Consider the following 13,205-nt stretch of genomic DNA (forward strand, 5'->3'; position numbering starts at 1 on the left):
AACATGGCCTCAAATATGCTTCTTGATGTTTGCATATAAATGCGTCTCTTGATAATTCATTTTTTACTTTGTGACAGCAAAGAGATGCGCAACTGCCTCAGGAAGTTTATTAGGAAATATACCAGCGGGGTCAAAAATTCCTGCAGCTATCAGAGAAAGATTAGGGAGATTCAGCAACACATAGACGAGATAAAAACCAGGTAGGCCAAGGGTGAACATGATTTTGACGTGAACTGAACATTTCAAAATACATTGTCTGAGGAAGGTGTGCTCAGTTAAACAGTAATTGAACTCCTCATTTCTAGCCTCCCTGTTAACAGAAGAATGCTTCTGTAGGTGTATTGAACTTTAAAAGATAACATACAGGAATACAGTTATTCTGTGAATTTTTATAGCATATGGTGCCATATATCCTGTCACTTCTTTTTATCTAATATGAATAAAACAGAAACCTTAGTATTTCTTGTCCCAGGTTAGGAGGTAAAAATGTCCATCAAGAACAAGAAAAATCAGTTTTTCTAATCAAACTGGTTTTCCTCCTCCTAACCTGGGACATTTCTGAAAAGATTTGTAAATATATTGTATTTGTAATATAAAAGATTTTGTATTTTCAACAAAGCCAATACAGCTGTGTCAGGGTCTGAAAGGAGTCTAACAAATGAACCACATTTCACAAAACCAAAACTTGAAGAAAGCTACAACATCTCATGCTGCACTGTTGAGCATCTAGTGTCACGATCCATTACCTGTGTTTCCAGACAAAATGAGGTATTGGCTAAGATGCCAAAAGAAGACTGTGGCTGCTCTAAAGCAAGAACAAAATAGAAACAGAACACCGACGCAGCTTGCTCAGTAACTAACAGAGCCATCTGACTGCCCAAATGAAAGTGAAGGAGCCCACAAACAAGAGCGTTACGCAGAGCTGTGCACGGAGGGGAGAACAGAAGGCAGCACGCAAAACCAGCAGGTAGCCAGCACACAGACTGTCCGCTCAAGCACCTGAGACAGTTAGCAATATATACGAATGTTGTGAGGGGCAGCCAGAAGTCCAGTCATTCCCAAAAGAAGGCTGAGACAAACCCTCTGCATTTGCTTTCTTAGGTTTTCCAAGCTATCAAAGAAAGGTGAGCAAACTACTATTTATGGGACACTAATGTTCCTTTGGTTTTTTCTCTTGTTTCATGACAATTTACAGGATCCTGAGTCCCAGGCCGTCACTCCTCTAACTTTAGAAGGTAAGTGGAGGAATGAAGTATCACAGTAAGTTCAAATAATAAAAACAAGACAAACAGAAAAACCAACCCAAGGAAACTGTACCTCTAGCAGAAGATCTACCAGTGGAGTTTGTTTGCTGGCTGGTGTGAGACATAAGTTATCAATTATCATCACACGCATGAAGTCAAACACAAACTTCTTGGCAGGATGGTTGGTTAAGTACGTCTTGGTGCCAACATTGCAGTATTCTGATTGGCTCCTGTTCATGCCAGAATCAGCTGCAAAGGCTTTAAATTCTTCAGCTGGGGACCCAACTTCATCATCAAGATCAGTGACCTGTGCAAAACAGCACGTGAAAACTCTTGAGATCAGCAGAATAACAGCAGTCTTTTCACTATTTTTCATTTGTCTTTCTAAGGCTATTTACTTCACATTGCGCTTCTTAAGAAGTCTTTTTACAAGATTATTATGTTCAGGATCAGTTCCCTAAAACACAACAGGAGAAACATCCAAATTCTAGTTTCAGATTCCCAAGCCAAACAATAATCAGTGAAGAATGGCACGAGTTACGTAAACATTTCACATTCGCTTACCAACACTTGGGCAATTTCTAGATACTCTGCAAAAATAAAATTTCTCATTTCAAAAAAGAAGTTTTGAAAAATATTAACTCAAGTAGTTAAAATAAAATCAACATAGAAGCCAACTAGAAATGGCTATCAAGCTTACATCAGAAAACAAAAAAGGAACTGAGCCTTTTCTTTTTTTAATACAATACTTTCATCTGAGCACAATTAAGTTTCCAAAAATGTCTAAAAAGTCTCTAGAGCGTTCCTGTTTCTCACAAACAAGAACCTTTGACGATGAACGCTGTCAAATCCAAAAGACTGACTGTTTTTATGTAATGCCCTCCTACAAATGCAAGAGGAGACAATACGGTTTCCCTCAACAGGCTTATTGCATCACCATCTTACAGGTGAAGTCACCTAACGTTTTGAACATTTGGTCTGCGTCAGTAGGAGACTTTTCCCAAGAAATTAGGAGAAGCCTGAACATGTACTCTTTCTCGTTTTAATGGCAATCTCAGAAAGGCTAAAAGATCATTTAAGAATCTCCTCTCAGGGCTGAATTCGGGTTACAGTGTTTCGTTGCAGGAACCTGCCTGTTATTTACTATTTCACAAGGGAATGATTAGTTCTACACACTCAGGCAGAGGGAAATGCTGCAGGAGTTAACCAATTGGTAATCGAGACAGCCCTGCAACAGGGAATAGCTCAAGCTGTCAGGCAGCTACAGAAAGTTTCAAGTAGTTAAAGTAAAAGCTGTTCAGAGACACAAGGCTCCTCTAAAAACTCTATCCAGGTGAATGCCAAATCAGCGTTACCAGTTTGTAAGTGGCACTTTTTTTAGAGAGAGTGAGCGCGCACTCCTAGCATCTATTTCAAGTGCAAGTATAATTTAAAAGCAAAATAAACTATCTTTACAAGAAACTCATCAGAATGCACCTTTAAAAATTGATCTCCTGCTTTTTATTGACAACAAAGACAACAGGCCACCAGTAAGTATTTCCTGAAATATTTTATCGTACCCTACCTAGTTCTAGGTTTGCCAACCCGTAGGCAGTTCTTAGTAAAATTCTTTTAGATGTTGGCTAACAATAACTGAGTAATTTCCATTCATATTCTAGAAATAGCATCATTTGTGATACTAAACTCAAAGAATACTTCTGGCAGCAATGTAAGCAAAGTCAAATTTACACCCTCTCCTGGCTTGAACTCAGTAGTTCCAGGCAATTACAAAAACACTGTTTTGTGGTTAAGCCACAAAAGAAGAAATGGGAAGTGGGCAGAAAAAGAAGTTTTGGATTTTATCACAACCTCCATAGCTGAGGGCTGAAAGTATCGGCCAACTCAGTCTTTCTTCTTTGTGTAAATCTGAGCTAACATTGTTCATATGATTGAAAGTAATGATCCACTGGAAAACAAACAAACCATGCACATTCCCCCTAAAATGCAGTTGCAGAGGTCACTGCACAACAACTGCCCTTCAGTTGACCGTGCACTTCTCTGTTTCAAAACCCCAGCACAAAATGTACAGCACAGCCATTATGTCAACCTCTTTCTGCAGGGTAGGTACAGCCTTATCTTTGTCTGACTGTTAATTTATAAACCCTCAAAAAGGAACATTCAGGGAAAAAACAAACCAGCTAACTAGTTGGATTTCCTACCATTTCAGAGTAAGGTCGTATGTTGAAAGGAAACACTGTTGCTGCCAGCGCACACAGGAACTCTGGACTCATCCACAAGGAAATGAGGTCTGGCACGTTGTGATACAAATACCGAAAGAACTGCATCAAGGTGACTGGATACTCTCGAAGCCAAGAGCCTTCTTCCTCCGACTGCCAAGGCTGGGTTGAGAAACAAATAGCACTTTAGCACAGATGGCACTAATTGAAGAATGCTCATTTCAGAAAGGAGCTGCAGGAAGAGGATCAAATACGTAGGGTCAAATATGCAGTCAAACACATTGTCAAACGTGCAATGAAACACACGAGCATGACACCTGATCAGATATGGGGCCAGACAGGATCAACCATGTGGACAAGGACTTGTTTGAGCAGAGCAGAAATAAGTAACTGAACATGTGGTCAAGTACACGACCAAGTATGAAAAATACATCCAGAACACGTCAGATATGTGTTGGTTCACTTGTCAGAACACTGGACCAAACGTGTCTTCAACATGACTGAAGAAGCAGAGTCAAAACATGTGACCTAACAGCTAATCAAACAAGCGACAGAAAACGTATTCAAGCACATCACCAAGGGAGTTGACCCAATGTGACAAAACATGTCTGAGCACAACAACGTACGATGAACACCTGACCAAACACGTGACTAAACGCATGGCTAATCTTGCCTCCAGAATGTGTGACAATTGAACAAGCCACCAACTTCTAAAATGCATAAACCACATGTCCAAACCATGCGCCTGCAACAGGTGACAACAGAACACGTGATAAGAGAATGTGTCTAAGTCTTCACAAACATGTGACTGAACGCATGGCAGAATGTCACCCTATCATAAGTGCATGAGAAACACGTAGCTGAATGTGATCAACATTACAATAGGACGTGGCAGGATAAAAGAGTCTGGAAACACATGATGAAAAGTAACCAGACACGTGACTGAACATGTGATAAACTCACAGCAATAACACACAGCAGTCTAACACATGACAGTAACCTAAACCTAAGCAAGTATCTGAGCACATCACAAACAGGAAACTGAGCATGTTTACAACACACAACCGACCATAAGTGAAAACAGGTGTCCTTAACATGTAATGATTCAAATCATGTTGGTAAACACCACCTGACTCACAACAACCCAAAATGTGACAGCACATCTGAACACACACCTGATGGCACAGCACAAGACAGCAAGGCCACAGACAGTACATGTCTCTGAACATGTCAAATGTGTTCAAACAGGTGAGGACCAAGCACAGGTAACAGAACCGGTCACTAGCAAGAGACAGAACATGTGACAACAGGAAGATGTACTGCAGCAGGTTACGAACACATAACCAGTACACACATCCAGAAGACGCGTCTAAACATGTTAACATGGGAGAAACACAAGCACTGCTTCTCAGTGTACTGCAAATACGTGATGACCAAACAGGCAACAGATGAACAGGTGCTGCTTTTCAAACGTTTTACCAGATGATTATCAGCAGATAACACACTCTGGCTCCAAGGAAGACAAAATTTTCCCACTGAGAAAGCAACTTTCACTACTCTTCACAGTAGATTCAAAGATGAGAAGACGACACGTTTTTCTGGCAGTGAATTAATTTCCTCCAGCATGTGGCTATTAATAGTCAGGGAACTTCTCTGCATGTGGAAGGTTCATGCACTAGATCTGCAACTTGCATAGCTCTGAGCAGATGGGATATAGAGTCTCAAACACTCCCCCATGATGTTAATCAGGAAAGAAATTCAATGATCTCTGCCAAGGACATTTTATCCTTCTGCTTTCTTGTTTTGATTTAATTGCAGGAAAACACAAAGCCCAGCCTTTTTGTAAAAAAGCAGCATTAATTTTGTGGCCACTGAATTTCTACATATAGTGAAAAATAAAATAACATAGAGTTACCAACTGACAATGATGGTTTTCACCCAAGAATTATGAGCCTAAATCATAGCTAGGTTTGTCGTGACGCTAGGAAAACCTCAACCTTTCTAATTTGGCTTTTGACCGCACGGCAAATTCAAACAATTCTGTAGATTCAAATACAAGCAAAATTGTTTACGCTTACAGAATTCAGCATGCTCCTCAGCATTCCCAGTAACAAGAAGGCAGCTTCTGTGCAAACACTGTGTATTGAAGAGGTAACAGTACCACAGGAGGCAGGAACTCCAAATATGAATGTCCAAATAGAGTCTAAATCAAACTGTAGGAGGTAAAAGAGAAGAAAGATGACATTAAATAACCCCTTCTCCTGTGCAATTTGATACTGCTTTTTATTATACCTACAATACACTCATTTGGCAGTATCTAAACAATGTGTTGTCTTCATGTCCTCCAAACTTTATCCCCAAAAGCTTCATATGAAAGTCACGTGTCACTGAAGAAAATTCCTTCTAACCATAGGCTAACACAACCGCAACACTCACCTTCTCAAAGGATTTAAACGTTTTGAAACAAGAAGAGGCCTGTCAGCACAAGTGCTGCACAATCATCTCTGTTCACTTTACTCACATCTAGCAGTAAAGCCCATGTTATCCCCCACAAAAAAACCCCAAAAGAACAAAATAAACAAAGTTGCATTTTCCAGCAAGTCCAAAATATTAAATCAATAAAAAAAAAAAGACAAAGTGCCCACCTCTAGTATTAGAGTGCTACTGCTAAACATTTTAAGTAGTTTAATTTAGTTTTGATTTAACAGTGCTATACTTCAATGCCGTAAGCAGGAGGTAGGCTTCATGTCTCCACTTCACTGTAGCACAACGCTGAATGTGCAGTCAAGTACTCCTCTTGGGAAAACAGGCAGGCAGAACACCTTCTGCTCTGAAATTTTTACTTTCCAGTTCCCACTGATAAGTAAATGTCAGTACTGCATCCATTCTCAACATGCACCTCGTCTATCTGGAGTGTGGCTTTTCGCCATAAAGCACTACAGTAAGGCTTCCTAGGGCTCTGCTGTAAACCATATAATATCTACTCATTTGGATATTGTTAATACAAATCCAAAAATCACCCTGTTCAGTAAAAGAACAGTAAACTTTTTCCATCAACAACTGATGTCCCTCCCTTTCTGAAATAAAAGCTACTTGAAATAGAAGCTACCTTGTGTTGTCTGTAACTTTGTGAACTCTCTTTAGCACATCTCCCCAGCCTTCAAAAAAAACCAAAACCACAACAGCAACAACAAAACCAAAAAACCCCAACAAAGAAATCAAGCAAAACATTATGCCCCCTTCAACGCCTACACCACTTGGTAGTAGCAGAACCAGGGATCTGCTTCGCACTTGACCCCAAAACAGACCACAGAGACTATGCCAGAACAGGCTTCCTTCCACATACTCCCACGGTACCTTGTCCTCCCACCCCAAACAGATTGGCACGAAACACCACATTGTGACTGTGAGTCAGCTGCAGAGAAGGAGGGGGCCTGGTTAATCCATTATTTTCTTTCACGACAGACAGAATTACATTTACACCTTACTAGACAATCCCTACCTGGCCACCCTGGTTACACTGGCTGCTGAGGACAGGTGCACTGACCTGCAGGTTTTCAGGCAGTTCAGTGACTGGCTGCTGCAGAAAAAGGGCCATGAGGAGGAAATAGAGTGCAGGTACATTAGTGTGCTTCGGGAGAAGGGACTGCAGAAGGGGAAAGCCTGGGAAGTGGCAAGCATCCCTGTTAATCTCCCGGACCGTCGATCTACCACCAGCACTCCTGCCAACATTGAACCCTAAGATGAAAAAAACAAAAAGCCAACAATGTTAACAAGGAAACACCTGTGAAACTCACTCTTACTCACATAGTGAACTCAAGGGCACCTCCTCAAAAAGGCACAAGCATGTAAGGCACGTGCATGTGCAAAAATTATTTCTTGAATAAAATCAGAATTAGGCAAACAACAGATGCTATAGTAAGTTAACAGTAAGTGTTTGCACATGTAACGTGGTTTCGAAAAACTGTTTTCCTTAACCTTCCTAATTCATTAACAACACAAAGAATCATCCTATGTTCCTAGTTGATTATCCGGAGAGATATATTATGGGAGACCACTGTAAATAGACAGAGTTAATAGACAGCTTTATTTACGCAAAAACTAACAAGATTGAAATCTGTCAAAGGATCTTATTGCAAAGAAAGCAAGCAGAAAAAACCCAGACTTTATATTTTCATTTCAGGAAATGCTATCTTCCTGGAGTGAGATTGCTTCATAATTTTTTCCTTATAAGGAACCAATTTGGAAAAATCTTTAGTGCAGAAAGAGATCCTATACAGCTGCGATTATACCACCAGAGAGGTGGCTCCTTGTACAGTCCTTTTAGGAACAATAATTATGATAAAAGTCCTATTACTACCATTGTCCTAATCTAAAGCCTACTCAAGCTCGTGAAAGGCTCACATTTAATGTCAATAGGTTTGCATCAGGGTCTGAATAGACATTCATCTGAAAAGCATTATCTTATTTTGACTAAAAAAGCCCCACGTTAATGGGAAATCACTACACCTGTCTACACAGAACCGACATCCACTATTTCAGACAGCTTAGCGATGCACGAATCGGTTCCTGTGGCACTCAAGCCTCATACACTGAATTCTAGACCCCATGGGGTAATGGAAAACTCTGATAACTTGGATATATTAAGCTTTAAGAACCTGCAAAGAACGCCTTTAATAAGAGAGAGCACAAGCATGTATGTATGCAGAAGAACACAGGAGAGGGAGAAGAAAAGAAAGGCTGAGATGATACCCTGAACACAGAAATTCCCGAGATAGCAAAAATCTGAACTGGTAAATCTAATGGGCACAAAACTCACTAGAAAAAGTAATAAAAGTAAACGAACAAGTAAATTTTACTGCATGTTTATTAGCTGTGTACATAAGCTGCTGTGCTATGCTATCTATGCTACTTCTGTCCATGGGACATACTTAACCTCACCATGATGGCAACATTAAAAAAAGATTAGCTACACAGGCTTCATATAGATGGTGAGGCAGTACTGAACTACAGGAAATCTGTGTAATGTCAACTGACGGGCGGGTTCGTAAAACCACTCTGTCTTGCCTAGGAAATCTAACCCTTAGTTGTAAGAAAAACAAAGTGCAAAGGCATCTGATCACACCACAGACAACAGAAAGGATGCATCTTCCAGACAGTATTCAGACAATAACTCCCACCTCCACACATATGCATACCCACTGCCACGCGGCCCTTCAGTCACGGCGGGGCTGAGATGCCATACCTAGCACAGTTCCAATCTTATTGGTCAAGACGGAATCCGTCTGATCGAGCCAGCCTCCACCACTAAGACCCTCCTTAAATTTGATAAGGATGGACTGATTGCTCAACAGCACCACAAGAATTCGCATGGCTGCTGTGACCGTCGTGGAATGCAGATGTTCTTCCATAAACATCATAATCCAGTCGAAACCCAGTATCTTGACCAGTTCTTCACAAGCCCTAATGAAAAAGAATACAAAATAAAAAAAGGTAACATTTCATAGCATTTAATTTCCTACTAGATCAGCGAAAATTCAGATCTATCAAAGAGTTCTTCGGTAAGTTTGTTACACAGTAAGAAATATTGCTCATGAAATCTTGTTAAATGGTATAGGTACAGCACGTTTGTTTAGCAGAAAGGGAAGTCTAAATACGGTTCCTGGGATTATTCCATTGCACAGAATTTCTCCAATTGCTGCTTTTGATGACAAACATGGAAGGCTGAGCTGGAAATGTTTGTCCACAAAATATGATTTCCAAATACTTTATTGAGCCATATAAAAGTAGAGAATTTTTACAAACCTTTTTAATAAACTAGTATTAAAAATTGAAGGTTGTTTGCTTTGGGGTTTTTTGGGAGTATTTGAAACAATATAGTCTCTCTATTTTTTTTTTAAAGCAGTATAGCTGAAAATCTCAAACAGGTTTGGGTTGTATGTCAACCAACACTCAGTCAACCACTACATAACCAACATGCCATACATGCACAAAATGCCTCCAGATTCAAGACAGCCTACTGCGCAGTTGCTTGAGTTATATTTTATCAAGGTTTAACTTGACAGTGTTTAAGTCTCTTCTCCAAGTCACCATATGATTCTAGTGACTCATTAAACTATGACACCATGGTCCCTTACATGCAATTTTAAGGATCTACGGGGCATTCAAGGGTCAGTGATCCTAACGAAAACCCCTGCTGAAGCCTACTGACCTTAACCAAATGAGAAGTTAATTATCCCATTTGTCTAAAAACACAAATTTTCTCTTCCAACAGATTTTATTTTCTCTATAGCCACATATGAAGTTATGAGAAAACAGCACCAGGAAGTATGCGAGGAGAGCAGAGAGTTAAAGAACTGGCTCTCCAGATAACAACAAAAAAATATTCCAAAGTAGCTCCCACTGCATCCGATTTACTTGTGATCCTCTGTCCCTCAAAGTTTTAAAATTAATAATTTTACAAACCCTACTTTTGCACCATGAGGTAACAATAAAAAGCAAACAACCTTCCCCCAAATCTACAATGTATTTTCCTCTCCTGCTGATATTTACGCCTGTTGTTCCTACTTGAAACGTAAGTTTCTACTAATGGTGTCAGTCATAGTCTTAAACTTTCTTTTTAAAGATTTGAAACAAAACACAGCTACCGCAATGGATGGAAGATACATGTTAGCTAAACCAGCATCATTCCTGTTACCACAACTGACAGCACACAACTCAATAATCATGCATTCCATTTCTGCTAGAATACCCAAAACTAACGGAGTAACATCTGCATAAATCATTCAATAGTTCCTATAAAATGATGCAATTCAACTAGTGAATTGAATGAAGGGTTGTATAATTCTCCCTCTTGAAATAAAAGATTATATCCTTTTTCTACCTCAAATTCTTTTTTACTTACTGCAAATTAACAGTTGTCTTTTCTTTAGATGTGTACAGAAGTTTCAGAAGGATATCCAGAAGCCTGTTCCGCAGTACGATAAGATTAGCTGAAACAAGTCCTCCAAAATCATCCTCTGTTCCTGAAGATTTAAAAAAAATAAAATAGAAAGGCAGATATTTTAAAGGCTATTCATAAATTCCATTTGTAAGCAAACACACCCTGAACCCACTCAGGCTGTGAGGAAGCCACGCTGAAGTGCAGGTAGCCTGCTATCCAGTGCTGAGAAATGCCTGGTACCCCATAATCGTTGTCACACGAGAGCTGGGTCAGTTTGAAGAATGGGTAAAGGGGAATCGCAGTTTCTTAAACAATAATCTAAACTGAGGTGGTCCCCATTAGCTAAGCTAGTCACTCCTGCTGGGTAGAGACATAAAAACAATCGAACGCACACCTCCCCGCCTCCTGCCAAGAACACCACAACACAGTAGCTGGACAAACATTTTGCATTATGCAGTCTAGGGGGGATGGAGTGGGGTGTGGGAATCCCAAGAAAAAAAATCTGGTTCTTCCCAAATCACTCCAAAATCTGAGAAATGGGGAGAAAAATTAGTTTTTCTTTCAACAGATCCCCAAACTCATCATCATTTGAAAAATACACTTAGTCCAAAAGAAGCCAAGACACTCAGGAGCTCAGGACTAGCTTTACAGTTACTCTGCAAATCCCTCTTCTTGTACCTTATGCTGTCACAGAAGGACCACAATTTTACATTATTTAAAAATATCACAACTTGATGTGACATACAAAAATGTAGGCAAAAAGCAGCTCAGGCTGCATTTAGCCTGGGAAAACAAACCAACCAACCAAACAAAAACCCAACCAACAACCCACAGCTGGCCTGTAGTGAGAACACCAATCCGGGTCTCTCTCCAATATCCTCTCACCTCTTTTTCAGTAAAGAAATTGCATAAATTCTCAAATTTAATCGTCTTTTAGACCACAATAAGCAAAAGTATTCAAAAGGAACAGAAGAGTCATGGGGGATAATGATGCATCTGCAGATGGCCTAAACCTTGCTCTTCAGGAAATCAGGCCAATAAAGCTAACCATGAAGCAGAAAAACTTCTCTCTCACTTGTACCTGTGCACCAGTATGTTCCCAAGAGATGCAGAAACACAGGATCTTTGGGCACTCCCTTCTAATTATTAGGGAGATGTCCACTAAAACATTTGTGTTCAGGGAGACTGATCGAAAATGCCTTTAGAAAAGGCTGTATAAGCCTTTTTTCTTCAGGAAAACCAGGGTAAAGATGGTCTCAAAACAATTCAATGTAAGCATTCTTGAAGGACAGCAAAACTACTTCTGCCGAAAAAAAAAAACAACCTAGGCTGTCTTAGTTCACTTCCTTCACACCTGGAGGGCAGATGCACCTAGTAATCGGTTTCTGTCTTCCTTCTCTCCCCACAAAGATGCAGAGATGCGCAGCTGATTTGAAGGAGCAAGTGCAGGAAACAGAACAAAGCCATTCACTGTTACCGGGCAGCCAGGTTATAAAAAATTACAATATTGCTAATGACATTATTTCTACATTTTACATATCTAAGCACAGAAGAGATCCCAAAGTATTCCTCTTCTACTGCTTGGAAGCCATGCCATCACTTACCACTGTCCAGCTTTTCTTCATTTTTTATTTCCATGACTACAAACTTCTCACAGACTGCAAATGTAGGTAAAGTGGAAGAGATGAACTGTCCAAACCTTGATGTGCACAGAAAAAACATCATTCATTGATGATAGATGCACTCTCATCTATTAATAATTCACCTTAAATATAAAACCGTAATACTAGTGAGAGGAAGATACCCCAAACCATCAACTTTCTCACACCTGAAGACTGTGGAAAATGGTTTCAATCTGAAGTTACTAGCCAAAAACCTGAAGTAATCTGTGGACAGGTGTGCAGGTAAGGGACCCTGAAAAGGCTAGGATTCAAGAAACCGGGAGATACCACCAAGTAGCAGTAAAAGGAATACCACAAGTTAAAAGGAGGGAGAATAAAACATTATTCCCAAACAACTACAGCTGAACAAGTATTACATCAAAAACAGTAATTACCCAATTCTGGTATAACATTTATGCCTATAGGTCGAGGTGATCTAACACAAGGTCACAGTTTTCCAAGACAAGACAATGACATGCTACTTGAAGAAAGCAGAAGCAATATGTTCCTCTTTCCTCTGGAGGTAACCCGGAATGGTCCCTAACTAGTATAACTTTTCCTGAGTTACACAATATTTTTCATTTTTATTTCCAGGAAAGAGAACAAGGAACATATAGGCATGCTATGATCTGTTCTGTAATCATTTAAGCATAAAATCAATGGTTTTATTCTTGCTTCATTTTTTTGTCCTCTATAATTAAAGCAAAGATAGGTAAGATGTTCAGGTTGATGCTTACGATACCTTTAATTGTATTTAAAGTGAGAAGCTGAAAATATGACCACTTGGTATACAAAGAACTCTCAAGCCCTGCAATATTTTATCTATTTCCATTATAAAGAAATTGGAAATGAAAAAAATGAAGTTTTCAAGGAGACATATGAATTGCAATTATTTATGTAACTTCCATCAGCAAGAATTAATAGTACTTTATCTGACTGGCTTAAATTTTATTTATTTTACACAGTGATAACTAAGAAAAAAATCTTGAACTAAATGTTTCATGCAGGAGAGTCTTAAAGCTGCATTTTAACCAGAAGCATCGTTACACTCCATCAAGTAATATTCAGTGGTATTTAAGAACAGTGCTCAGTGCTTCACATGAACAAGGGAGCTGCAATACAGCACCTTTGCTTTTTTCCT

At 39.6% G+C, this 13,205-nt stretch overlaps 1 protein-coding gene across 1 annotated transcript in view; it reads right to left on the reverse strand.

Annotated features, from left to right (window-relative positions):
* The window catches only part of LOC104502357 (WD repeat and FYVE domain-containing protein 3), a gene marked incomplete at both ends in the record, with an annotated part of 41,321 nt that overhangs the window by 27,404 nt on the left and 712 nt on the right, over nucleotides 1–13,205 (reverse strand). Inside the window, 7 exons of the mRNA XM_010146324.1 lie at nucleotides 1,318–1,551; nucleotides 3,443–3,622; nucleotides 5,539–5,673; nucleotides 6,963–7,198; nucleotides 8,706–8,923; nucleotides 10,365–10,485; nucleotides 12,008–12,102. Coding sequence (XP_010144626.1) covers nucleotides 1,318–1,551; nucleotides 3,443–3,622; nucleotides 5,539–5,673; nucleotides 6,963–7,198; nucleotides 8,706–8,923; nucleotides 10,365–10,485; nucleotides 12,008–12,102 — 1,219 coding nt within the window. The remainder of the gene's footprint in view (nucleotides 1–1,317; nucleotides 1,552–3,442; nucleotides 3,623–5,538; nucleotides 5,674–6,962; nucleotides 7,199–8,705; nucleotides 8,924–10,364; nucleotides 10,486–12,007; nucleotides 12,103–13,205) is intronic.

The sequence above is a fragment of the Buceros rhinoceros genome, unplaced genomic scaffold (genome assembly GCF_000710305.1).
Source record: "Buceros rhinoceros silvestris isolate BGI_N320 unplaced genomic scaffold, ASM71030v1 scaffold40960, whole genome shotgun sequence".
In the NCBI taxonomy this organism is placed as follows: Eukaryota; Metazoa; Chordata; class Aves; order Bucerotiformes; family Bucerotidae; genus Buceros; species Buceros rhinoceros.